General features: G+C 55.6%; 1 protein-coding gene across 8 annotated transcripts in view; it reads left to right on the top strand.

Annotated features, from left to right (window-relative positions):
* The window catches only part of TRIOBP (TRIO and F-actin binding protein), a 65,669-nt gene that overhangs the window by 26,137 nt on the left and 13,061 nt on the right, over positions 1-26,471 (top strand). For 5 of the 8 annotated variants that reach the window (XM_032647121.1, XM_032647119.1, XM_032647120.1 and 2 more), the window contains exons 10-18: positions 3,722-3,836; positions 4,534-5,664; positions 9,092-9,169; positions 11,310-11,447; positions 20,757-20,813; positions 23,414-23,482; positions 23,605-23,694; positions 24,086-24,195; positions 25,665-26,190. In XM_032647121.1, coding sequence (XP_032503012.1) covers positions 3,722-3,836; positions 4,534-5,664; positions 9,092-9,169; positions 11,310-11,447; positions 20,757-20,813; positions 23,414-23,482; positions 23,605-23,694; positions 24,086-24,195; positions 25,665-26,190 — 2,314 coding nt within the window. Of the gene's footprint in view, positions 1-3,721; positions 3,837-4,533; positions 5,665-9,091; positions 9,170-9,555; positions 9,743-11,309; positions 11,448-15,635; positions 15,822-20,756; positions 20,814-23,413; positions 23,483-23,604; positions 23,695-24,085; positions 24,196-25,664; positions 26,191-26,471 lie in introns of those variants that run through there. The other 3 variants (XM_032647124.1, XM_032647126.1, XM_032647125.1) reach the window with 2 other exon arrangements.

Here is a 26,471-nt window from a genome sequence, read left to right as displayed (position 1 = left end):
TCTCAAACCCTTTGTTTGATCCAGAGTCACAGGTTTATTTGTTTATTTATTTATTTATTTTTTTACACCTTATGTGAGGGAGAAGAAAGTGTCCCAGACTTTTTTTCTGCCTTAAAGAAGAAAGCTCACAGGTCCCTTGCATTTCCGAAAACAGAGATGTCAATTTAAAACGTATGGCCAGAGCCACATATTTTAAATAAGAGAACCCACAGGATGACAGACTTTTTTTAGAGGTTAAATGTTCCTTTCCTGGGACGCAGCGACAGCACCTGAAGTCCAGGGATCCCACAAGTCTCCTTGGCTCCATTCATGCGGGTGTTTACAACCCAGCAGAACGTCTGCTTTGCCCCAGTCTTGGGGAGAAGTGTTTCCACCAGATCTGGCTGAGATTTCTTTCTCCAGCAGTTCCAGCCTCAGAGTCTTTAAGGATCAGGGCTGAAATTCCATTCGCTAAGTTCAAGAGAACAAAAAAACATAGGTCTGAAAGTCTCAAAACTTTCAGTGTAGAATTCAATAAATTATAGCATATTTACCGAGGCTGAGGTGTACAGCCACCACCACCACATAATTTTAGAACATTTCCATCACCCTGAGTAGTGGGTAATATTTTGCATCCACAATTCCTCTCTTTGTTGTCCCTTAGAAAACATTTTCTCTTAGATTTGAATCTGCACGAGAAACCTTACCTCTTATTCTTCAAATTTCCTTTTCCAGTAAGTTTTATCCATTTAAAACCCAGGCGACAACCTTTGTGGTCTCCAGCGTTAGTGTAATTCTTTCTTTGGCCTCTTAAAAAAAATACTTTCATTTTTTTAGAGCAGTTTTTGGTTCACAACAAAATTGAGAGGCAAGTACAGAGATTTCCCATATACGCCCTGTTCCTACACGTGCACAGCTACTCCACTATCAACATCCCCCGTCAGAGTGGTCCACTTGTTGCAATCCATAAACTTACACTGACATATTATCACCCAAAGTCCATAGTTCACATTAGGGTTCACTCTTGGTGATGTACATTCTGAGTTCAGACAAATGTATAATGACGTGTGTCTACCATCAGAGTATCACACAGAATAGTCTCACTACCCTGAAAACCCCCTTTGTCTTTGGCCTTTTATGATGACTATTTTTGGTCTGATGTCAATTTGCATACCTTTGACTTTACCTGATGACTCAGCAGGGTCTTTGAACCAAAGTTAAATTTTCTTTCCTTCTTTTTTTTTCTTACCGTGATTAACTTTTAGAGAGATAAAGCGTTTATAGTAGAAGTCTGGAATATTTATACTTTTATTAATCATTTAATTGTTTTTACACAGATACTTCTATTCACTTTATTTTGCTCTCTTTGAAGTAGATTTACCTTTTTTTAAAAGCTTTATTGAGGTATGACTGATATATAAAAATTGCATATTTAGCATATATATTTTGGTGAAGTAGATTATTTGCTTTTAACCAAGGCTTTACGACTCTACTGAGTAATTAAAAATTTCCCTCTTGTATGGCATTTTTTCCAAGTAGAAAACCATTCGTCCTCTGAAGATAAAATTTTAAAACCTACTTAAATATCTCTAAGGGACAGACTGAAATTTATGAGTGGGTGGCTATAGAGCTGTACTCTTACTTTCTCCCATGCATTCATTCAACATGTATTTATTGAGCATCTACTCTGTTCGAGCATTGCTCTAACTGAGGCTGGACGTTTTTTCTCAAAGGGCTATTATCACATTAAAGTGTTAGGAATTTTGGCTCGATATCTTCATTCCTGCCCTCTTGATGCCTTTGGAATTTCTTGTCTTAGAATCATATAAGCATTTCCTAGTATCTTGAATTCAAAACAGAGCCTTCATGGAATTTACCTGACTTGACGGTCGCTGTCCTTTAACACCCTCTGGAGGTGGAAGAGCCCATCCAAGCTTCTTTGTCATCCTCGGTGCAGAGCCACACCAACCCTCAGGAACAGGTGGCCCGAGGAAATACTGTTGCTTCAGCATCAGGAGGCTGGGTCTCTGTCCAAGTCTCAGAATTTTCTTGAGTTCTTCTCTCCCCTCTCTCCGTTCCACACGGGGGGAACCTTCTCAGACGGAATGCTCACTGAACAAGCTGGAGTTTATATGGAAAATGCATTCATTCGGAAGAGAACGCACGTTTGCCTCGCCACCCTGCACAGGGTAGTTTCTGCCATTATCCTCCCCACCTAGTCAACGTTGGGGTTTTTGCTTCGCAGAGGCTCCTACACCCCGGTTCTGAGGGAAATTCACTCTAAGGCATCAGATCTCACAGAGCAAGGAAACTCTCTCGCTTGAAATTGGATTAAAAATTGAACCTGATCAGGCAGCCGTCAAACTTAGAAACAGTTACTCCAGAGCAGGGAACTGGTTTCCTGTGAGTCCAATGCTAAGAATGGCTAAAAAATCAAATTAGTTTATGGATCTGATTCCAATAACATTGGCAAAAGCCATAAGACAAGAACAAAGCCCAAGGCCTTAATTGTTTCACTTTCTAAAGCCTCTGTAGAGTTTCAGCCTAGTCCCCAAGCTGGAGGCAGACTGCAGGGTATGGGTCCTGGCTCAGACCTGAGGAGAGATTCTTCTTCCTGTTTCACTGGCTGGGTCAAGGTCAGTACCTGGTCATCTTTGCCAGCCTTCTGGTTTGGTTCAGCCACCAGAGACACAGCTCCATCTGCCAATTTAGATGAAGTCTGACTCTCAAACCCTCTTGCAATAAATATCCTAAATACCCAGTGGAGTGGTTAGGTCTTTTCTTTTGACCCCCTTACACAGGGGAGGGGAGAGATGTATCCAGATTCTGTTTAATGTTCCTACATTTCAACAGAGATGTCACGTTAAATATTAACAGCCATGGCTAACGATTATTAAGCAAGACAACTAGCTGGAACTAGGGACTTTCCACAGCTTAGAGGTTGTCTTCGTCGGACGTGGCAACAATGCCTGAAATCTGGGTGTCTTAGAAATGACATTTGCATGGACGGTTTTATGTTGGCTTTTCTGGAGTTGTGGGGAAAAGAGGATGTTTCTTCCTTCTGATCTTGCTAAGAGCTCTTTAACCAACAGCTAGATGGCTGCAGCTAGTACTGAGGGGAAAAACAGGTTGGCCTGGGAAGTCCAAAATTTACCATATGGATAGAAAATGGGCAGAAAGAATGGAATATGGGGGCATATGACATTCTGCCTCTCCTTTCTCCACCTCATGGATTGCAGGAGTTGAAATGAGATAGTACAAGTGCCTGGGACACAGGAAGTGTTCCATAAATGTTTGCCATTATGATCACGCATGCACACTGCCTGCGACACGGTAGGTGCTCAATAAATCTTAATTCCCACAAGGACCAGTCTAGCCTTTGTCTGAGGGTGAACTGTGGGCTGCCAGTGGGGTGGCGGCCAGAAAGGAAGTACTGAGTGAGACAGGAGGCGGTCAAGGCCAAGGCTGAGCTCCCCGACCTTTGCCCACCCCTTTTCTCATTTCATCTTCCCAACAGCCCCATGAGGCAGGTAGAATAGGGCAGTGTCGACTATCCCCATTTTGCAGAAGGGGAAACTGAGGCCCTGAAAGGATCCTCCCTCACTTAAGGCCCTTCAACGAGCTTGTGGTGGGTCCCTGGATCTGCTACATCTCTTCCACTGGGGGTGGGAGTAGAGGAGCTGGGGTGCCGGGAGTGGGGCAGTCCCAAGGGCCCTCAGAGGGGCGGTGCGTTTGCTCATAGGAAGTCCGAGGCACCGGGGGCCTTCCAGACCCGGGATGAGGGGCGGTCGCAGCGGCCCAGCCAAGTTCAGAGCCAACCTCTCCGAAGACAGTCCAGCCCTGCCCTCAGCAGGGAGGTGAGCACTGCCAGCCTGCCCGGGGCCCCTGCACCCCCAAGGGGTGAGCCACAGCTTCTCCCCTCCCCCAGGTGCTGGGCGGGGGTCCTGGGAAGGGAGGTTCTTTACGAAAGGGTCAGAGTCCCAATCATGGGCGTCCAGCTCCTCCCTCTCCCAAAGAGCCAGCAAAATTGAGCCAGACCCCATCAGTCCATCTTGAAGATGGCCCTTCCATGCTGTCCCCGTCCTTCATTAGGCACCTGCCATCTTGAGAAGTTTTCAGGGAAAACCTCCCCCTACGTCAGTCCAGCTCTAAGGGCTGTCTCTTCCAGGGTGGGGATTGGTATTTTTAAAGAAACTCTTAGATGGCAGGGCCCAACCCAGTGTGAATGGAGTATTGGTGGTGGAAATTCCGGCACCTGATAGCCCCGGTTGGAATCAATATCTTGGGGGGGAGGGGGAAGTCCGGAAAGTGAGCAGCTGTTTGCAGATCTTTTTCTGGAACTGAGGAAGGTGGGTGAGAGGGAAGGGCTGACACCCCCAGGGAGGGAAGCCAGAGACCCTAGGTACTTTTTGACCTGCTTTAATCCAGCCTGCCGTGAGGACAGAGCTTGCAACTCCCTGAAGCCTGGCTAAGACCCCAGTTTCCTGTCCTCCTAGACAGACACCACCCAGTCAAGGTCCTGGAGCCTCACCCACTCCCTCACCTCATCCTCAGGTAACCAAGCCCCTCGCGAAGCAGGCAGAACCGGCCCGGCGGAGCCGAGCAGAGCCCCCTCATCCCAGGAGCCCCGAGAGGCGGCCTGAGGGGGAACGGCGGCTCCAGGGGTCCTCGCCGCCCCCGAGGACGTCAGCCAGGACTCCTGAGAGGGAGCAGCGGACAGAGAGCCCTCTGGAAAGAGGCCGGGCGGGCCCAAGACGGCCCCTGGGAGGGCAGCAGAGTCTGGAGGGACCGCCAGGATCCGGGGACCCACACGGACACCTGGAGAGAGGCTGGGGCAGGCAGGAGGGCCCAGGCCCGGGGGGCTGGCTAGGACTTGGGGGGCCCAGGCAGGGGGCTGCCAGAGCCCCAGAGGAAACCTGGAGGGGCCCTCCCAGGGAATCTGAGGAGAGCTGGAAGCTGCTGGCTGGCGCCCCCTGCCACAGGGGGCAGGCAGAGGCCTGGGAGGAACCCCCCAGTGCTGGGCCATGGGAGCCCTCTGGCAGGCCAGCTCAGCGGGGCTGGGGCAGCCTGCAGGAGCTGTCCAGTCCTCACCAGCCTATGAGGCCCCCAGAGAGCTCCAGGGCAGGCCCAGGAGAGTTCTCGAAACCCCGGAGGCCTGAGACCCCCCCTGCCACGGGCTGGGGGGCTGAGGGAGCCTGTCCACACCTGCGTGGCCCCGAGAGGCAGCCCGAGCTTGACTGGAGGGACCTGGTGGGCCTCCTCATGGCCCCCAGAGAGGGGGCCTGGACCCACTCCGGGGAGCCGACGCTCGCCTCCACTCTTCCGAGACTGGACTGGGAAGGCCTCCTGGAGCTCCTGCAGGCCCAGCTGCCCCGCCGGGACTCGGCCGGACACTGGGGTGGGCCGGGCACAATTTCCCCAGGCACGAAGGGTACTCTGGAGCTGGAGCCAGAGCGACACACCCAGTCTGAAGGAGGGGCAGGAGCTACTCTGGTCAATGGATACAGCCCTGGGCAGTGGCCCCAGAGCTCCGCCCAGCTGCCCAGCCCTGCCGGCATCTCCACCCAGTGGCCAAAGACCAAAGTGACAAGTGGACCAGAGACCTCAACTATGGCTGGTCTGGAGGAGACAGGCCAGCTGAGGGGCAGGAGCCCTGCAGAGGGCCCCAGCTCGCTACAATGGGAGGTAAGTCAGCCTCACTTCCCAGGGGCAGCCTGAAAGTCAGTCCCACCGCACACAAGTGTCCCGAAAGGCCTCCCCTCAGCTTCTGCACACAATCTTCCTGACCAAAATCTTCCCCTAGCACACTGCACAGTGATAACGAGAGCACTTGTTTTGAGCATGTACTGCGTGCTAAGCCTTGGTCTGGATGCTTTATGGTATTTTCCTCATTTAATCTCCACAGCAGTCTGATGAGAAAGGCACTATTTATTTACAGACAAGGAAACTGAGACACAGAGAGGTTAAGCCACTCACCCAAGATCACACAGCTAGTCAGGCCCGGGGTAGGGGTGGACCCTGGGTCTGCTCTGTGCAGCTCACCCTGAGGCCTCAAGCAAGATGCACTGGCCAGGCCCTTCTCCCCTCCTGGCCCTACAATACTTGGTTTGTGTTGCCTCTGGTGGCTTCTACCTGGCCCTGTCTGGGACTGTAGCCAGCGTGGTCGTGTCCCCTCGCCACTGCTGTATTCCAAGTTCCTTAAAGTCCAGGAGTGAAGCTTGACAGCTTCACTTACCTTTCTCTGGCCCATACAGCTCCTCTCAGGCACAGAGAAGGGGTTGCATAAATGCTCACTGGGCTGAGCTGGCTGCTGAGACAGCTGCTTAAATGGGGGCCTATATGTAAAGTAGGCCCAAGTGCCTGGTGCATAGTAGGTGCTCACCAAATCCCTTCCTGTCTCTTTGGCCCAGGGTCAGGGTCACAGAGTCAGTGGTGCTCTGGTGCTGCCCAGAGCATTTACCTTAAGATGGTCAGTGGGAAGGGTCCTGGAGGCCGGAACCCTGCAACCTGGCCTCAGCTCACCAGGAATGCAGCAGGTGGTTTTGGACACCCAGACTCTCTTGGTCCTGGTCTTCCTCTGTAAAACGGGACCAACTACTTCCCTGACAGGCACTACTGGGGCGATGCGGCAGCTCCTGCTCTTTCATCCAGACCCTCCTCGTCTCCACAATGTGTGGCCCAGTACCGCCTCCCCCACGGATGACAGGGGAGGGCTTATGGTGTGCCGGGCCCTGGCCTTGGGGCTTCGCATGCTTTGCCACATGTGCCTCAGCTAGATACGAGGCCCAGACTCATTCAGCATTTGCTGGGGGTCACACAAGTATAAGTCAAGAGAAGTGAGATCAAAGTATTGACTCCAAAGCCCGAGTTTTTACTTTTTAAAATTTTATTGAAGTCTAGTTGATTTACAATGTTGTGTTAATTTCTGCTGTACAGCGAAGTGACTCAGTTATACATATATATACTTTTTCATATTCTTTTCCATTATGGCTTATCATAGGATATTGAATATATTTCCCTGTGCTATACAGTAGGACCTTGTTGCTTATGCATCCTGTATATACTAGTTTGCAAGACAAAAGACATTTGTCTTTCTTTCTGACTTCATTTTGTATGATAATCTCTAGGTCCATCCATGTTGCTGCAAATGGCATTATTTCATTCTTTTTTGTGGCTGAGTAATATTCCAGTGTGTGTGTGTGTGTGTGTGTGTGTGTGTCTGTGTCTGTGTGTGTGTGTGTGTGTACACCACGTGTATATACACCACATCTTCTTTATCCATTCATCTGTTGATGGACATTTAGGTTGTTTCCATGTCTTGGAAAAGCCCAAGCTTTTAACCACTATTTTGTGGAGCCTCTGAACCCATGGAAGGACTAGGGAGCCCCCTTCCCTGCATTTCCCTGAGGCTGCTCTCGATTTCTCCCCTGATCAGCTCAATGCACAGACACCAGAGATTCAGGGATGAGCCAGCTTGGTCCTGCCCTTGGGACCAAGAGGGGACTTGGGGCCCCACATGAGAGGTTGCTATCAGGCTTGTTGGGCAGGCAGGTGGACCACCACAGGCAGCTCAAGGAGAAGATGCTGTGTCCCAGTAGACGCTGGGATGCTGCAGGCTGGTCTGGTCAAAAGAGAAGAGGGAGGAAGGAGAGATTCTCTAGCTAGAGTTACTCCATGGTGAGGCTCAGGGGCCCCTGGGTGGTTAGGAGATGGTGACTGGGGAGGGGCAGGAACACCAGATGCTTCAGGCCATTTCACAGATGACACAGCAGAGGCATTCACCAGGTCCTGCTGGGGCTCCAGCTGGTCACCTCTAGGAAATCTTTGGCATGGCATTCAAGGCCTCCTGGCCTTCCACCCCAGATTTGCCCTCTAGCTGTGCTGAGCTGGCTGCAGAGCTCTGTGAGCACATCTCCCTGCCCTTGTGCCTGCTGTTTCTGGCTAGGAAGCTCTTCCCTTCCCTCTTCACTCACTAAACACCTGTTCATTGTTTGAGTCTTAGATCAGCGCCCTGTTCTGAGACGCCTTCCCTGAATACTCACACCACCCCTGGATTGGTGGTTTCCCTTCCGGGCTTGGTAGTTCTGCTACTCTTCATCTGGTCACACTCAGTTGTCATTTTCCCTTAAAAAACATGAGCTCCATGCGGGCAGGAGCCGCACCTACTTTATCTCTGTACCTCTGGCCCCTGGCCCAGGGTCTGACACAAAGGAGATGAGCTTAGTGGCTGGTTGACCAGTGAATACATGGATGCTTGAGGGCTTGCAAGAAACAGACGGAGGATGGGTAGGTCCGTGGGTAGTTGATGGATGAATGATGGATGACAGATGTATGAACGGGTGATGGATAGATGATATATGTTGGACAAATGAGAAACAGATGTTGGATGGATGACAGATGGGTGGATGGATGAATGGATAGACGGGTGATGAATGGAACAGATGATGGGTGCTGGATAGACAGATGTTGCATGGATGGGTAAATGTTGTGGAATATGGATGATGGATGGTGAATGAATGTTGGAAGGATGGGTAGATGGATGAATGGATGTTGGATGGATTGAGGAAGGATACGTGGATATAGTTTTTTTTTTAATTAATTTATTTTTGGCTGCATTGGGTCTTCGTTGCTGTGCGTGGGCTTTCTCTAGTTGTGGTGAGTGGGGGCTACTCTTGGTGGCGGTGAGCGGGCTTCTCATTAGGGTGGCTTCTCTTGTTGCGGAGCACGGGCTGTAGGCACACGGGCTCAGTAGTTGTGGCTCATGGGCTTAGTTGCTTCACGACACGTGGGATCTTCCTGGACCAGGGATCGAACCCATGTCCCCTGCACTGGCAGGTGGATTCTTAACCACCGCACCACCAGGGAAGTCCCGTGGATACAGGATGGATGAATAGATGATGAATAAATTGAGGATGGATGTATTGGGATAATGGATGTTGGCTAGATGAGTGGGTGGATGACATAGGATGGATTCTGGATGGTTGGATGGATACATGGGTCTATTGATGTTAGATTCTAGATGGATGTTAGGTGGATGGATGATGAATGGATGCATAACAAGTTGGAACCTGGGGAATAATCTGACCTAAGCTGTGTTCTTTCTTACCTCCAGTTCCAATCAAAGGAGCCTGAGGAGTCAGAAGGAAGCAGAGGCCAAGACTCACTGACTGACCAGAAGCAGGCAGACTCGGTAGTTGGGTCATGGGTGTGGGCACAGAGGGAGGGGAAGGGAAGGGAAATCAGGTTGGAGGTGGGCTGAGGTCCTCAGATCAGCTCTGGGGTCATCCAGACCAAGGCTGGCTCTGCCATGGGGATATCGAGAAGAGGGGCTCTAGATGAGCTGGCAGCAGGGCCACTGCATCTGGGTGGGTGGACAGTCCTAGGGTCAGAAGCCTAGGGCTCTGCTTTCAACTTGCTAGGATGCCCTGAAAGGTCGCTGCCCTTCCCTGGGCAAATGGCAGTTTGGCCCTGATGGTCTCTGAAGGCAAGGTCCTCCTGATTCTGGAGGGTTGGCCAGGCTGGGAGAAAGGGTAGAGCTTCCAGGAGCTGGAGCCAGAGGAGCACTGAAGAGGGCCAAGGAGGTACAGAAGTCAGCTGGGCCTGGAGGAGCTCCAGGGTCCTGGGGCGGGAGAGATGTGTGCAAGGGGTGGGACCCGCCGAGGCCGCTCTGAGGCCTGGCTGCAGCTGGAGCACATGCTCTGCCCCTCCCCTCCCCACAGACCTGCCAAACAGACTGTTCTCATCACCCGCAGCCTCCAGAGAGGTGAGGTCAGAGCTGAGGGCCTGGGGCAGCGGGAGGCGAGGAGAACACCAGGCGGTTTGAGGCTGTGCTTTTCTAATCCTGCTGTTGTTCTGCTGTTCCCCATGCCGCTTCCTGAGAAGCCGGGTGTGACGGGGGTGGGGGGCGGGGGGGGTGTCTGTCTGGCAGTCTGGAGCCCCCAAGTCTGGCCCTGCCGCTAGTCAGAGCTGGAGGGATTCTGCCCAACCCCTGACTGTGCAGATGAGGAAAGGAGGGGTAGGCAGTCATCTCAGATCACATAGCTGGTCAGTGGTTGGGCTCAAATTAGGACCCAGGGCTCAGGATCCCCTACCCAGCGCTCTCTCTGCTACCCCCAACACCGCTTCCTGGCTCTGCCCTGATTGCCTGCGTGGCCTCGCATAGTAGAAGCAGCATTCTAACTGCTTGGTGGGCCAGTCTTCCCATCTGTGAAATGGGAGGGGACGGGGACTGGTCACTAAAAGCACTTCTGGCTCTCACAGGGACTCCGGCAACTTTGCTCTTCCTCTTTCTGGGTTATTTCTCCATACTTCCTGGGGCCAGAGTTTTGTGAACAAAGAGGAAACAGCAATACAGGTGTCCCCCTCTAGTCTCCATGAAATTGGCCTGCCCCAGCAACCCAGAAAACCTCTCAATCCCCCCGCAGGAAGTCTGGACTGGACAGAATTGATAACTGCCTCATTCATTCATTCACATACCCTTCGTGAGCACCTTGTGTATGCCTGGGTGTGGGCCAGGGGCGAAATGAAGCACCAGCAAGGAGCCCACGGTCTAGTGGTCAGGGCTGTGATGGCCATGTGGTGCAGGGTGGAGGCAGTCCTTCCCCCCAAAGCCCCCTGGATCTGTGCTTTGATGCTTCATGTCCCACGTCCAGAGAATCTCTGGATTCTGAAGAGTTGGGACACCTGGGCTCTGCCCTGCCTCTGCCAGTAACTTGCTCTGTGACTTTGGGCAAATGCCTCTGCTTCACTGGGGCCTCAGTTTCCCCAACAAGGATGGCTCCGAAGAGGGTGCGCTGGGGACTCTGCCGGGTGTGTGGCTGTAGAAGTCTGTGACTCATTCCTTTCACAAAGGGGAGGAGAGTAGGCAGATGGGGGACTCAGGATCAGGGGGCCCTTGAGCGACCCCTTGGCTCTAGAGGGTTGTTGCCTTGGGGAAGAGGAGCCCAGAGTTTCTCCATCTTTAGATATTTCAAGAGGAGCTGGAAATATGTAGCTATGTGTTAAACTACTTGATTATTTAACACTGGAACCTAATGCAAAATAATCTGAAAACCTTATGCGGGCTGAATACACATCTGTGGTCCGCGCTCCCCTCCCGCCGGCCACCTGGGGTCTGACCTGAGGGTGGAGAAGTGCACATCCCCAAGGGCGCTGAGCCCCAGGAGCCCTGTCAACCAACACCACGCGGTGTGAACATGTGGCAGTCCACCTCGGCAGTTCTGGGAGAGGAGAAAGATGGCAACCCTGGGCGTTTGAGGTGGGCATGGCAGTATGGGCAGGGGAGGCTGTTGTCAGGGACGTGGGGGCCAACACTGGACCCTGTTTGACAGGCAGACAAGAGGCCAGCGGAGGGCAAGGCTGAGAGCCCACTCAAGGGCCGACTGGTGACCTCATGGCGGATGCCCGGGGACCGTCCCACGCTGTTCAATCCGTTCCTGCTGTCTCTGGGGGTCCTCAGGTGGCAAAGGGTAGGCTGGCTCCAGTGGGGTGGGGCTGGGGTGAGGGTGGGGAGAGTGGGGGAGGGGAGGGAGGAGGCTGGTGTCAGTCAAAGAAAAGCCAGTAGGGGCTCAGAGTGAGAGATGTGGAGGCCCCATGTGAGGAAGGAGAGCTGGAAGCAGAGCCCAGAGCTTCCGTGGTCTCTGCAGCGAGGGGGACGTCCCACCTGCAGGACCAGGCTGGGGCTGTTTTCAGCTTTCAGGGTGAGGGGTGATGGAATAATCCACCCAGCTGAAAGCTCCCAATCAGCAAATAGGCCAAGGGGAGCCAGGCTCGGGGCAAGGGGGAGAGGGAGGGAGGGCCTGCGAGGGGCTCTGGGATTGCAAAGTGTGTCTCAGACCTGGGTCTGAGCCAGTTGCACAAACATCTGGCATTACGTAACCCATTCCCTGCCCAGAGAGGGCTGTAAACACTCAGGCCTCTGGTTCGTGGTTTTCTCAAGGGCGGGGAGGGGAGGCAGCTGTGACTTGTGCTCTCCTGCCCCCTTCACGGTGGGAGGGAAGAGGCCTGGCCATCTCCAGGAGCCACAGCCTGGCTCATGGGGTCTCTTCTCTCGGTGACAGGCTGACTCTCATACTCTCATCAGCTTGGGGTCTAGCTCTAGGCTGACAGCCTGTATACCCATTCTACAGATGAAGGGACCGGGACTCAGAGAGGTGAGGTAGACTCGCCCGAGGTTGCACAGCTATGGTTTAGAGCAGTGTTCGCCAACCTTTTTGGCACCAGGGATGGGTTTCGTGGAAGACAATTTTTCCATGGACAGGCGGTGGGGGGGATGGTTCAGGCGGTAATGCAAGCGACGGGGAGCGATAGGGAGCAACGGGGGAGTGGCAGATGAAGCTTCGCTCGTTTGCCCGCCACTCACCTCCTGCTGTGCGGCCCAGTTCCTAACAGGCCAAGGACCAGTACCAGTCCACAGCCTGGGGGCTGGGGACCCCTGGTTTAGAGGAACTGGCCTCTTGCTGATTTTCCTCATTCCTAGATGAGAGAATGGCAGCAGCCAAACTCACCAAGCCTCAGTTGCAACATCTGTCTAATGGGAAAAAAAAATCTATGGAGATGATCAGGGCTGCAGGGAAGGTTCAGGGAAATCAGGATGCACAGAGGTGTGACGGGGTGGGGTATGGGGTGGGGGGGGCGTCCAAACACTAGCTTCTCCATCCACTTCTTAATTTCCTTGCTGCTGCTCTTTGGGGGTTAAGGCACAAGGGTAACCAGGCAAACGTGGTTATCTGGGCAGAGTGGTATCTTCAAGCCATGGGCGGGAATTACCTTATCAACCTAACTAAGGGTCACTAACACACAGCAGTTCCGGCAGGAGGGGGCAGGTAAGTTTTTGGCTGGAGAAAAGGGGTAGAGAAATGGGGAAATGGACTCTGGGATGATGATGATGGTGATGATGGCCAGCATTTATTGTGCACCTACTATGTGCTCAGCTCTGTGTTCAGTGCGTGGCACATCTGATTGCATTGAATCCTCACCACTAGGCATACTAGGTACGGTTCATATTGTCCATTTCATAGATGAGGGAATGAAACTCACTTGTTCCAGGTCACACAATGGGGGAGAGCTAAGATTTGAACCCTGCTCTGGCCGACTTCAGAGCCCAGCCCCCCACCTCTGTGCATCCGTATCTCCCTGAGTCCTCCTTGCAGCCTTGAGAGTCTCTGCAGATTTTCTCCATTGGACAGATGTGGCAACTGAGGCTCAATGAATTTGCAGCTATTCTCTCACCTGGGAATGAGGAAAATCAGGAGCTGAGAGATGGAACTGCTAGTGGAGCCACCCAGACAGTTACTTAAAGCAGCTTCACACATCTCTTGGGCTGGACAGTGAGATTAGTCCAAGGTCAAGAGCTAGGAAGCCTGGGCTTGAGTTCTGTCTCTGCCCCTAACTTGTGTGACTTTGGGCCATCGTCTCCCTTCTCTGAGCCTCACGCTGTTATCTTCAATAGAGTAACGCTTTGAGACTGGATAACCCCAAGGTTTGGTGGCTCTGTTTAATAAGTCAATCCTGGGTCCCTGAAGCTGTGCCATCTCTGTCTTACCGGGGCAAGTTGCAATAAGGCAGTCATTCCTTCATTTGTGCATTCATTCACTCGACCAATGTTTACTAAGGACCTAATGTGGGCTGAGGCCCTAGGCTTACCATGATATAGACAAAAGCCACTCTGTTCCTGCCCACAAGGAGCTCACAGTTTGTGAGGACACGGACATATCATTGATTAGAACACTGTGTGGTCATCACTTGAGTTGGGGAGTGTACAGATGCAGGGAGCTCTGGGCAGGGAATTCACGCAGGCAGCCCTGGGAAAGGAGCTTCTAAGTCTGTGCTGGGGGCACTCTGGCTTCCTTTGGGCTGAGACTTGAAGGGTAAGGAGGAATTTTCCAGAAAAACAAACATGTGGAGGGAGGGAAGCGAGAGAGTGAGTGTGTGTGTGTTGGGGCATAAGAGGACAGGAAGGGAAGTGTTCCAGGCGTGGCACAGAACAACATGTGCAGTTAGGGAGGTACAGAAGACCTGGCTTATTCTGGGACTTCCCAGCGTTGTGTAGCCCTAGCATGTGAAATGTGTGTGTCTAATGATAGAGGACAGCAGGCAGGGGCCAGATGATAGTGGACATGACTGCGGGCACAAGGATGTGTGTATCAACAGTGGAGAAGTGTTGAAGAACTCTGAGCAGGGGAGTGTTCTCATCACCGTGTTGAGGGTACTAGAAGGGAGTCCCAGAGGCCAGGAAACCAGCAAGGAGGCTGGTACTGCCAGGTGTCCACGCCACCGCGGTAGGGCATTGGTGGTAGCTGAGGTGTTCTGTCTGTCCATGCACTCTCCCAAGGACCAAATGCCTGAGTGAGGTACAGGGTAGGGTGGGAACACTCAGCACAGGGATGCCAGAAGGCCAGTGTCTAGGAGGACTTACCTTTGGTCTCATTCCTCAGGGTGGAGGAGAGAATTCCAATGGGAAATGCTGGGAAAACTTCAGCTCCCTGGGCCTCTGTTTATCTGTGAAATGGAGATAGTGATTATAATCATGACAGCAATAATTTTTGAACCCCAAACTGAGATGGCAGAATCATTGAAGTGGTAATTATTCCAAGCTCCCCTGCGCCCCTACCTAAGGAGAGCTAACTAGGGCTAAAGGGGTTGTTCTAGGTGCTTTACTTAAATTAACACTTAATACAGTAGCCTGTGAGATAACAGCATTATCCCATTTTACAGAGGGTGAAGTTGAGGCACAGAGAGGTTAAGGACCTTGCTTAAGGTAATACAGGGTTTAAATCACAATGCCCCATAAGCCACCTCATGCAGTTAGCAACAAATTCCACCACAGTACCTCCTCAGCTGCGGGCTTAGAGGAGATTCTGCAGGGCAAATGTACTCTTACAAACCACCAAGTGTTCTGGGAAAGTGAGAAACGGGTATAGCCCACACCCAAGAACCCAAAATGAGGTTCTTAAGGCGAGAAAGACCCCCGGTGAGGAGGGCACGTTTAGGAAAGGTCCTACCAATTCCAGAACTCACTTTGTGCTTAGATTACTTCCTAGGAATCCCTTCTCTTCTTACTGTGTGACCCTGGGCAAGTTGGCTCACCTCGCTGAGCCTCCGTTTTCTCATTAGTAAAATGGGGACAAGGATATCACCTGTCGGGTCTGTGGTAAGGATGAAAGTCCATTACATGGGTAACGAACAGGGCTTGGCGTGTGGGACCCGCTGAATTGGTAGTAATGTGTGCTTTGCCCATGTCGCCATCAAACCGAGGCGCCGAGGCCTAATGGACCCATCCCCCCGTCCGGCGGCTGGCGTGGGTCGGGAAGCCGTTGCTGGACGACGAGGGTGCCACACCCGGCTGCCCCCACCCCGCACTACCTAGTCGTGGCCCGACGGAGTCACCTGCACGCCAGGCCCTTCCTTCCTCCTAGCTTGCCCGCCGTCAGAGCTCGGCCCGCCCTCACTTCCCTCCGCCCCCATCCGCCCCCATCCGCCCGCCCCGACTGCCCCAGCTCACCCGTCCCGTCGCGGCAGGCCCCGCCCCTGGGCCCCTCCCGCGCTCCTATTGGCCCACTCGCGGCCCCCGCCACTGTTTGTCTCGGCTTCCCCGCCGCCCATTGGCCCGCCCGGGTCCTCCCAGGAAGTTTGAAAAAAAAAAAAAAAAAAGTTTTATGGGCGGATGGAAGGGGCTGGGGCAGCGCCGGGGAAGGGAAGGGCCGGACGAGCGGCGGCGGCCGGCCGAGAGGGGCGGCGGCGGCGGCGGCGGCGGCGGGATTCCCGCGCCGCTGAGCCCGGCCCGAGAGCCTTTTCCACCTTCCTGCCTCCTGCTCTCGCCGCCCCGGGGTGCCGCCATGACGGTGAGTGCCTCCCCGGGGGGCAGCCCCTCTGCGCCCCAGGTCCGGATGAGAGCAACGGCCAGAGCCAGAGCCGAGCCGCTCCCCTCCTGGTCAGCCCCCTCCTCACTTCTCGGAGGCGAGAGGAGGTCTCGGCCGGAAGACTGGGTGACCCCGGCGGCACGGGCCGGCCGTCCTGCCTCACCTTCCCCCGGCCTCCGCCTCACCTTTCTGGGCCAGAAGCCCGGGCAACCCCCGAGAAGATGGGAACTCTCGTTCCCAGGCACCACCCCCTCACTTTTGCGGGACCAATCACGGACAGATTCCGGGTGGCCTTTTCCCTTCTTCTTTCCAGCTCCCCCCTTGGTGAAAACCTGATCTGATACTCCTAAGCTGCCAGATCCGTAGGGTCTCTCAGGGTTCTGGGCCACGGGAGGAGCGGAGATGGGCCTGGCCTGGATCTGGGTCTCGCCGGGGCCTGGAGAGAGGCGCTCCCTGGTTCGGATGGGTCGCGCTGATGTGGGCCTGGGAAGGCTGTGCGCCTGTGTGGGCGCTGGCCGGAGGTTGGGTGGGTGAGAAGGGGCCGCCTCTTCCCATCCTGACCAGAGCCTGTCCTGGGACTTCTGAAGCAGCAGGATACCATGTTCTCTCGGGCTTGCCACTTCGGGCTTGCCACTTCGCAGCGGCGCTGGGACCTTGGGTGGGGCAGGCCCGCTCTTGGGGGTGGGGAACACGATGGCAGGGATTTGTTTTTCTCTTTGGGATGAGCCCTACCCAAGCTCTCTCAATACATGCGCCTTATTTATCATATTGCACCTCATAGCTGAGTTCACCATTACCCCCATTTTACAGTTGGATACACTGAGGCTTGGGGAGGGGCGTTGGTGAGTTGCCAGAGGTTACCCTGATTGTAAGGGAAGGAGTAGCCCTTTTCCACGTCACTCTGGCCCCTTGACTGTGATGTTCTGGAAGAGAGGGGCAGGACTGCTTTTGGTTTCTGGCAAGTGACTTAGGGAGGCTCTGACAGCCTGATGAGGAGGGTGGGGAGAGTTGAGCAGGGTGCTGTATGCAGGGGCCCTGCCCCTGTGAGTGTGATGACCTGCTCACTGCCTGGACTTCCTCAGGCTCTGCACATCCTGCTACCTCTCTGCTGGCCCTTCCTGTTGTCAGCAGCCTCCCCTTCCCTGTCAGGGAGGAGTAGAGAGGGATGTGGGGGGAGGAGCTGAGTCAGTGTCTTGGCCGCCCGCCCCCTCCCCCCCAGCAGGCTAGTGGGGGGTGGTTTCATTGCTGACTGGGTGCCTGCCAGGCCCTGAACTGGGTGCTTTCACATTACCACATTGGAACCCTGAAGGTTGACGGTAACTCCCCATCTAACAGATGAGGACACTGAGGTGTAGAGAGGTGAAGTTACAGGTGACACAGCTCGGCCCTGGCCGAGCCAGAGTTTGTAACCAGGTCTGTCCCAGTCTTCTCTCAGGATGAGATAAGAAATGTACACAGTTGCCTTTCCTGGGGAAGCACACACTGAACAAGGGTAAGGCTGCTAGAAGCAGCATGTGGAGGAAGACAGCACATCCCTGCTGATGGGAGGGGGCTTCCCAAGAGAGATGTCCTCCTGTGACTGTAGGACTTGGTCAGGTGGAGATGGACTGGGGGAGGAGGAACAGTGTGGACAAAGGCTGGTGGCCATATTTGGGGAATTAAATGGTGAAAACATAGAAAAGGGACTTGGGAAGGAGGGCCTCAGAGGCCAGGAAGAGCAGCTTGGGCTTTGGTCAGGGGCACTGGGGAGCCATGAGAGGTTTCAGAGCGGAGGGGAGGCTCACAATCACCTTTGACAGCATTTACCGGATTCATCCTAGCCGCTTTCAGACCTGAGCCTGCTCCAGGCCGGTGTCCTTCCTGTTTCTTCTTCATACCCTTTTCCTCTCTCCTGGTCCCATCTCCCCGACCTCAGGAATCTGAACGAGCAAGTGGCAAAGGTGCTGTGACTGGGTAAATGCTTAGAGGCTTCAGGGAGCCAGGCCTGGAGTCAGGATCTGCCCCACCTCCTTTTGCGCTAGCCGGGTGCAGCCTTGCCCCTGGAGCTTCATTCCCCAGCTGCTACCCGGCATCAAATTATATACCTGTGCACTTGTTTATTGTCTGTTTCTGCCCTGAGTTTTCACCAGGGCAGGGGCCACATCTCTTGTTCACAGCTTATTTCCTGGCGTAGAACAGGGGCCTGGTTCCAAAGGAAAAAAAGAGAGAGAAAAAAAAAAGAAAGAAGAAAGAAAGAAATTTTTATGAATGTTCCCTGAGTCCTCGGGTCTTGGGGCATGAACTCCCTGACTGAGTTGCTTCTAGTGTAGCCTGTGAGGGATAAGTAAATGGCTTGAAGACAATCACAGATGCAACAGAGGCCGTGGGAGGTCGCCTGGTGTGGTGTGTGGTGTGTACTGGGAAAGGGGCCTCTGCCGTGGCAATTAAGCTGGGTCTTAAGGCATGAGAAGGGGTTTGCCTGGTCGAAGGAGGAGGAGGCGGCGGCCTGGTATTTCAAGCAGAGGACACAGGCATGTGTGGAGGGCCCTACTAGTCCTGATGTGTTGGGCATCAGAGAGGATGTGTGATGACATAAACATGGGGCCCCCTAAGCAGTGGGGAGTCCAGGTTGAGGCTTTTGTGCCATCCTAAGGCAGCTGGACCTTGTTCTGAAGCCGTCTGGAGCCATCCCTGGAGGTTTTACGCGGCTTGTGACATTCGGCCTTTTGGATCGGGTCCCCTGCCAGAGTGTTCTTACAGGAGGCTGTGTCGATGGTCTAGGCCAGCGGGAGGCAGTGCTGACCTGTGGCCAAAGGAACGAGGGCCCACTGTGAGGACCTGTCAGTGCTCCGGAAAGGAAAAAGGAGAAAGGGAGCTTCCTGCGGGAGGAGGAATGGTGTCTGGGCCTGAGGAGCCACGCGTGAAGGTGCAGGGGAGGAGATTTATGTTATCAGACCTTTTGACCCCTGGGGGGTTTCCAGGGTAACTTCAGGACCTCTCCTGCCAGCAGGTTTAAAAGCTCCTCTCCCCAAGGTCACTGCACCATCTCATGCTTGATGCGGCACGTGTGCGGCATGTGTGTGGTGTGTGTGCTGGGGTCTCCATGTGTGGCCCATTCAGTTCTCTCACGGAACCGAGGGGGAGGGCAGGGCCCCTCTATCATTAGCCACATCAGGCAGCCGGGCTCAGGGAGGGCATGTGACTTAGGAAGGTCACCGTGACCCCACTTCCCAGGCAGCCCTCAGGGTCCCAGCCTGTCATTCCTGCCCTCCCTCAGCCTCTGGAAGCCTACGGCTGATCTCCCAGCCCTGGCTCAGCTCAGTCCGATTGGCTGGGTTATCTGCTTGTCCTTTCCGGGGGCTCTCTTCGGGTCAGCACAGCGATGCCAGCTCCGTGGTCCATCCCAGAAGGCCTGGCTTCTCGTTCTCAGCGCCAGGAGGTGGAGGTGCGGACTGCCTCGGAAGCACAGGAATTTAGATCAGGGAGGTAGAGGAGGGTGGATGTTTATTCAGCACGTTGCCCCTGGGGCCACGGGGGCGGGTCTCCATCTGCATGTGGACCCAGGTGACTTGGTGGCCCTGAGCGTGGCTACCGGTCTTCAGTCTTAGCTTGGAACCACCCTGAGTGGCTTCCGGCCCACGTGGGGAACAGGGTGGGGAAGGAGAGAGAGCAGACAGGGCATACGCAGCCTGGGGTTTCCCAGGTCTGGGCAGAGCCTGTGTCCCTTCCCTGAGACAGGTCTCCGGGCAGGGGCTGCGATGCAGGGGTTGGGCTGCCGGCCTGCCGAGATCCAGGGGCCCTGGTCCCAAGGCCACGGCTCAGGATGTCCAGGCTGCTGGCCCAAGCCCCTCTCAGGTCTCTTCCTCCACCTGAGGAAGAGGAGAATGGGGCTCCCTGACAGGAGGGCGGGTCAGGGGAGGTGGCCAGGTCAGGTGGCTCCGGTTTCCAGGTTTCCAGCCGCCACCGCCATCGCCGCCCACCCCACTGAGCCACGCCACCCGCTCCCTCCATGCAACCGGACACCTTGGCCTGGTGAGGCTGTGATGCAGGTGCTGATAGGTGGGCTCAGAGCCATGGCAACAGGTGGCCGCCTCCTCCCTGCCTGCCAGCCTGGCCCGCCAGTGGGCACGAGCTGAACCTCTGCAGGCGGACCGGGACTTAGAGGAGAGAGTAGTCTCCCCAGCAGGCAGGGAGGGTCTGTGGATAGGCCTGGCCAGAGAAAATGCCTGGATGAGCAGTTTCGTCATCTAGGGTTGGGGGGGGACCTAGCTCACAGGCCCCCGTGGAACATGCTACAGCTGGGAGCCCCCAGACCCCGGGGCCGTGCCCCCCTGAGCAGCACCCGGCAGGTAGGGCTTGCTGGGACTGAGGTGCCATCTCCCCGGCCCTTCCAGAGGTGTAGTGGGGGACCAGGAGGTCTCTGACCTCAGCCTGGGCCTGGCTCCATCTTTCAGGCTCTCCAAGAGATGAGGGAAATGCAGGGCTGGTTGGACCATGGGAGGGTTAGTGGGTTGGGAACGGGTAGGAGCGTTAAGGCATTGTCCTGCCGGGCCGCTGGGGCCTCGTCAGCGAGAAGCACTGGACGGTTCGCTCAGCCCTGCTGATCTGCTGTCCTCTGAGCCCTCTAAGGGTCCCTTTTTACATTCAGAGATCTCCTGCCCCCTGTCCCACTCTCAGGTGAGGAAGCCGGCTGGTGGGAAGGGCGCTCAGAGGTCTGTGATGGGTGGCCAGTCACCCAGCCCACCTCTCAGAGATTGCCGGATGTTCGGGAAAGGGACCAAGGCTGCCTCAGTGGCTGGGGAGCCTGCCTGGATTTAGGGGGCTACCTGGGCCCTCAGCCTTCCCTCACTCGGGGGCAGGATGGGCAGCCCCCCTTCCTCCCCAGGCCCCTTTGGTTCTTGCTGGGCCTGACTCATCTGCCCCCTCCTCTCCCCATAGCCCGATCTGCTCAACTTCAAGAAGGGATGGATGTCAATCTTGGATGAACCTGGAGAGGTAGGAGGGCTGAGGCGGGGGTGGGGTGGGGGGTGGGAGGTGGGGATGCTGCAGGGCCCAGGTGGCTGAGCTGCTTCCCTGGCCTGTCCGGCTTTCTAGAGACCCTGGCTTCAGGGTGGAGAGGGTACAGGGTGGGGGCCGGAGTGGGAGCCTTGAGGGTAGGATGTTTCTTGTCCTGTTGGAAAGAAGGCCTTGGGCTGTGGGGTAGGAGGGCAGAGGCTGCTAGTCATCTCAGCCCCTTGGAGCAGTCTGCAGTCTGTAAAGGTCACCAGGGATGGCGGCCTCCTGGTGCTTCACACCCTGCACCCCATCCCCTCCTCTCACCAAGAGCCCCTCAGCCCTCCCACTTCTTGACGACCCCGGCTGGGTCTCCAAGGGTCTGGGATGGAAGGATCCACAGAGATCATCCAGCCTGAGACACGTACAGATTCCCAAAGACTCAGCTTTACAGCAGCTCCCCGCAACCCTGGGGGTGGGGCTCAGACCACATTTCTTGAAGTCTCACCAACCTGGGGCCCCATCGGGTGAGTCACAGCTTTCTCTGGCCTCGGTGGCCTCATCTGTGAAATGGACATACTGGATAATAATAGTTCTTTCCAGGGTGGATAACGGAGCCACAGAGGTTAAGCATGTAAAGGGTCCCACACAACCCCCAGTGCCTGCTTGGGCCTCAGCTAATAACCCTTCCCTTTTTCTAACGTGTGCATCTTTACAACCAGAAGGGACAGTGGCCTTTCACCAGCTCTACCCTTCTGGCTGCCAGGCTGAAGCTGGAGCTGGCCTCCTGCCCACCCAGCCTGAGAAGGGACATCTCCCCGCCCAGGTCCTGCATGCGCCCGTGGCTTGGGTCTGTGTGCAGCCCGCATGCCGGGGAGGGCATGGAGCCAAAGGGAATCTCATTGTGTTTCCTACCCACATGCTTTATTCCCTCCAGCCTACAGCCTTCGTACCCGCTGCCTGCTTGCCAGTCCTCTGGTGGCTGGGCTCCAGGCTCACACAAGGCTGGGCACCCTGCCAGTGACCCTTCCCGGCCTCCCCCACCCAGGGTCTCTGGAGGGCAGAGATTATGGGCTCCACCCAGAACTGGCCGTCACTCATTCTCTTTCACAGGGTTTTGGAATGTCCGAGCTGGAAGGGCCCTGGGAGTTCAGCCAGCCCAACCCCTTGGTGCACAGACAGGAGACAGGCCCACAAGGGCTTTAATCTCTTCCGGGCCTAGCAGCACCTTGGGCAAACCCTGGCCTAGAACTCGGGGCACCTGAGGCCCATGCAGCTGCCATCTCAGGCAGTCACAGACTAGGCCTGGAGGGGCCAAAGAGATCAGTTGACACAGAACCCCTGACCCACTTTACAAAGGGACAGTTGTCCTGAGCAGCCGCTCGGGCCATTCAGAAGAGCAGGGTGGTTCTAAGGCCAGCCTCTTAGAACGATCCCCAACAACCTAGTGCCTGACCCTATGCGAAGTGCCATGAGAGACGTTCCAGGGAGGGTTAGGCATTTCTAACTTCACTAGGAGGCTTAGGGTCTTATTAGCCCTACTTTATAAGTCAGAAAACTGAAGCTCAGAGAGGTCGAGACACTTGACTAAAGACACACAGCTAGCAAGGCATACAATAGTTGTAACCTTGGTCTCTTGGATGCTAAAATCGTATTTGTTAGGGGAGGCAGTGTGGAAAGAAGTAGAAAGTATCATCCTGGCGCATCCTTGAAAACTTCCTGCCTTCCTGAGGAAAGAAAACGAAGTACTTGAAGCAATAAACAAGGGCTTAGTGATGTGGGAGAGCACCAGGAGGACATGCACTGACCCTGGCAGTGGGTGGACCTCGACTGGCCTTCCAGTGAACGGTCAGAAGCCCAGAGGTGGGCTGAGCTTGGCACTTTCATATCAGGCTGTTCTGATGCCCCCACCCCTCTCTTACGTGTCCTGCCAACCTAATCCTGGTTGGAGCAGAGAGAAGCCCACATCATAAACGTACAGATAATGTATTCGCATAGCTGAACACGCATGTAACCAGCACCCAGATCGAGAAACAGAATACGACCAGCACTCGGACGCTTCTCCCTGGGCACCCTTCCAGTCCTGCTCTCTGGTAGACTTGTCTTTGACCACTGGGGTGATTGATCTGGGGTCAGTGTACGGAAAAAGGTTTTTGAAGTTCTGGCCCCCGACTTGCTAGGCAAATGACCTTACACAGGTCATATCCCCTTCCTGGATTGCACTGGGTGGGATTTGCATGTAGGAGCCTTGGTGATCTTGGTGGAAAGTTATCAGGAAGCCTGTGGAAGTGTCAACAAATCAGAGAAGGGCCCCGAGAAAGAAAAGAAGGGTGTGGTTACTGAGGAAAAGCCGACCCATTTCACAGATGCTGTCCCCGCAGAGAGGAAATGGGGGGGCTTACTTCAAATGGGGATTGTGTGACTCTGCACTGTCCCCTGCCCCCCACCCCTCAGCAGAGCAGGTGAGGGTGCCAGGCCCCTGCTGCAAGCAGAACGGTTGACCTGGCAGCGCCCAGGATGCCCGCGGAATGGTGCGCACACGCACGCACGCCGTCATTCCACACCCCTGCAGCCCCTCCCTCACCACCGTCTCTCCTTCACAGTGGAAGAAGCACTGGTTTGTGCTGACCGATTCAAGCCTCAAGTACTACAGGGATTCCACTGCTGAGGAGGTGAGACGGTGAGCTGGGAGGGCTCTCTCCCCCATCAGGTGCCGGGGGACACCTGGAAGGGGCTTGGGGGTCCCGGTAGGGTCCCTGGAGTCCAGGGACCATCGTGAGCCCTCCTGCTGCAGGCAGATGAGCTGGACGGTGAGATTGATCTGCGCTGCTGCACGGACGTCACCGAGTATGCGGTGCAGCGCAACTATGGCTTCCAGATCCACGTGAGCCCGCGGGCGGCTGGGCGGCGGCATGCCTGGAGGGCCCCCCAGAGGAGGTGTCGGGGTGGGGCGTGGCCCACCGGACTGGCTCCTATCACTCATTCACCTGGAGATCCTGTCCTCAGAGCCAGTCAGAAGCCCTGCTGCCAGCGCTGAGCATTTCTGGGGCGATCCAGGATATCGTTGGCAGGGCTATTCAGATGTTGGAGAGATCTTGGAGCCGATGGGGCTCTCCTGAGGCTAGTGGAGGGGAGGTTTTGCATGCTCTGCTCACCTCCAGGCTTAAGACCTTAGATACCCACCTGGGAGGGGAGGGCACCTCTTTGGAATCCATAGTGGGGAGGGAGCAAGGGGGCTGGCCAGGTGGCAACCTACCTGTGGGGTGGACTTACAGACCAAAGATGCTGTCTATACCTTGTCGGCCATGACCTCGGGCATCCGGAGGAACTGGATCGAGGCTCTGAGGAAGACTGTGCGTCCAACCTCAGCCCCAGATGTCACCAAGTACGTGCTGGGCTGGACCGGGGCCTGGGGGGAGGCACTTACCCCCGCATCCTGAGTGGGTTTCCGGCACTCACCTGAGGGCCCTGTGGCTCTACTTGCTGGGCCTCAGTTTCTCCACCAGCAGAATAGGGAGAGGGAGAGGGCAGGGGGTATCCGCGGCACTCGTCCAGAAATACGTTGAGGATTTGAGGTTTGCCTCTTGTCCCTCTCTATCTCCCCACATCCTGAAAAGGCGGGGAGAGGCCTTGGCTCTTTGGAGAGGATGCCGGTGAGTCACAGCCCCATGAGGTGGCTGATTGGCTGTGTGCCGCAGGGGCTGTGTCTGAGCCTGTGTCAGGGAGAGGGGATGGCTACTTAGTCTGGGTGGGGAGCTCACTCCCTGTGGAGGTCACTGTGGGTAGAGGGGCAGGAGGATCGCGTGACCTGGTGGTAGAGCCCCACACAGGATAAACCCCAGATGCCCGTAGGGGCTGGGACTCTGGCTGCTGGGCAGTAGGCACGGAAGCGTGGTATCGAGGGGTGCTGAGTGCGCGTCCACCTGCCTGGCCACACCCTGGCTGGTCAACCTTAGGCCAGTTGCCGTCTGGCCTGAGTTTCATGTTCCTCACCTGTCACACCGAGGTGTGTCATGCGAGGACGTGCACGGAGGCCCCTTGTAAACTCTCAGCTACTGTACAGCTGGACCGTGATTTAGTATATAGGCTCCGCTGCTACAACAAAGAAACCCCAAACACGGGTTTAAACGCGGGACAGGTTTCTTTCTCGCTCCACAGCAGCCCACAGCCTTGCCTCTGCGCCAGAGCACTGTCCACATTCTCATGGGTCCCAGCCAGGAGCCAGGCCAGGGCACGCCTGGTCCTTCAAAACGTGCCACCTCTCGTATGCACTGGGCAGGGTGGAGTCACACGGCCACGTGTAGCCGCAAGGGATGCTTTAGTGTTTGGCCGGGTAAGCACGTACTCAGTATTGCTATGGAAGAAGAAGGGAACTGCCTCAGTCGTTACGGGTCTCCACAGTTTGTGCTCTGCACCCACCCAGAGGCCACCGTTCATCTCACCAGCAGTGACCCTGGGCATCTCTCCTATTCCACTGTGAGGCTCTTGCACCTAGGGCCTTGTCGAACAGCACACCCTTAATACTAATGCTTCGATCACGTTCTCAAAGGGCTTCCTGGTCGCTTTGCACACGTTTGCTCACCTAGTCCCTCCTGTGCGTGGCACTGTTGTCCCATATCACAGATGAGGTAACTGAGGCTCAGAGAGAGAGGCCAGGTACCCTGGACCCTCTGCCGGTAAGTGGCAGAGCTGGGATGGTTCCCAGGGTCTGTTAATGATGAAGCTCTAGTTCCAAGCTGCTTCCTCCACTGGGGTCTGTCCCCTGGCCCCGGTGCACGGGCGACACTGCGGAAGTGCTTGTTTTGGGACCAAGAGGGCAAGGTCTCGCCTGATGTGGCTCTGCTGGCCCCCTAGGCTCTCAGACTGCAATAAGGAGAACACGCTGCACAGCTACGGCACCCCGAAGGGCTCCCTGAAGGTGGGGGAGCAGCGGGCAGGCTCTGAGGTCATCGGCTGGGGCGGCCCCCGGAAGGTGGACGGGCAGCGGCAGTCACTGGACTACGTGGAGCTCTCCCCGCTGACTCAGGGCTCCCCGCAGCGGGCCCGCACCCCGGCCCGCGCTCTCGACCGCCCGGCCAAGCAGGAGGAGCTGGAGCGGGACCTGGCCCAGCGTTCCGAGGAGCGACGCAAGTGGTTCCAGGCCACGGACAGCAGGGCCACGGATACACCGGCCGGCGAGGGTCCGCGCCGGGGCCTGGGTGCCCCCTTGACTGAGGACCAGCAGAACCGGCTAAGTGAGGAGATCGAGAAGAAGTGGCAGGAGCTGGAGAAGTTGCCCCTGCGGGAGAACAAGCGGGTACCTCTCACCGCCCTGCTCAACCAAAGCCGCGGGGAGCGCCGGGGGGCCCCAAGCGACACCCATGAGGCACTGGAGAGGGAGGTAGGCGGCAGTGGCCTCTGGGAGCCTCCTCACCCTACCGACACCCTTCCTATCCCTGCAGTCGCTCTGTGGCATTCATCTTGCATACCTACAGTGATGGGGAGCTCACCCCTGAGCCACTGACACCCTGCCCCCGCCCCCCCCCCCCCCCCCGGTTCCTTATGAACTAGAATCTTCTTTCCTGGACCTTGGGGACTTTTTGTTTTTGTTTTCCCATCTGAGTTCTGTCCTCAGCAGTCACATAGAAGGGAATAGGAAGAGAAGGGAGAGACCATTTATTG

Source organism: Phocoena sinus, chromosome 10 (genome assembly GCF_008692025.1).
Source record: "Phocoena sinus isolate mPhoSin1 chromosome 10, mPhoSin1.pri, whole genome shotgun sequence".
In the NCBI taxonomy this organism is placed as follows: Eukaryota; Metazoa; Chordata; class Mammalia; order Artiodactyla; family Phocoenidae; genus Phocoena; species Phocoena sinus.
This window is presented reverse-complemented; position numbering and strand designations above follow the sequence as displayed.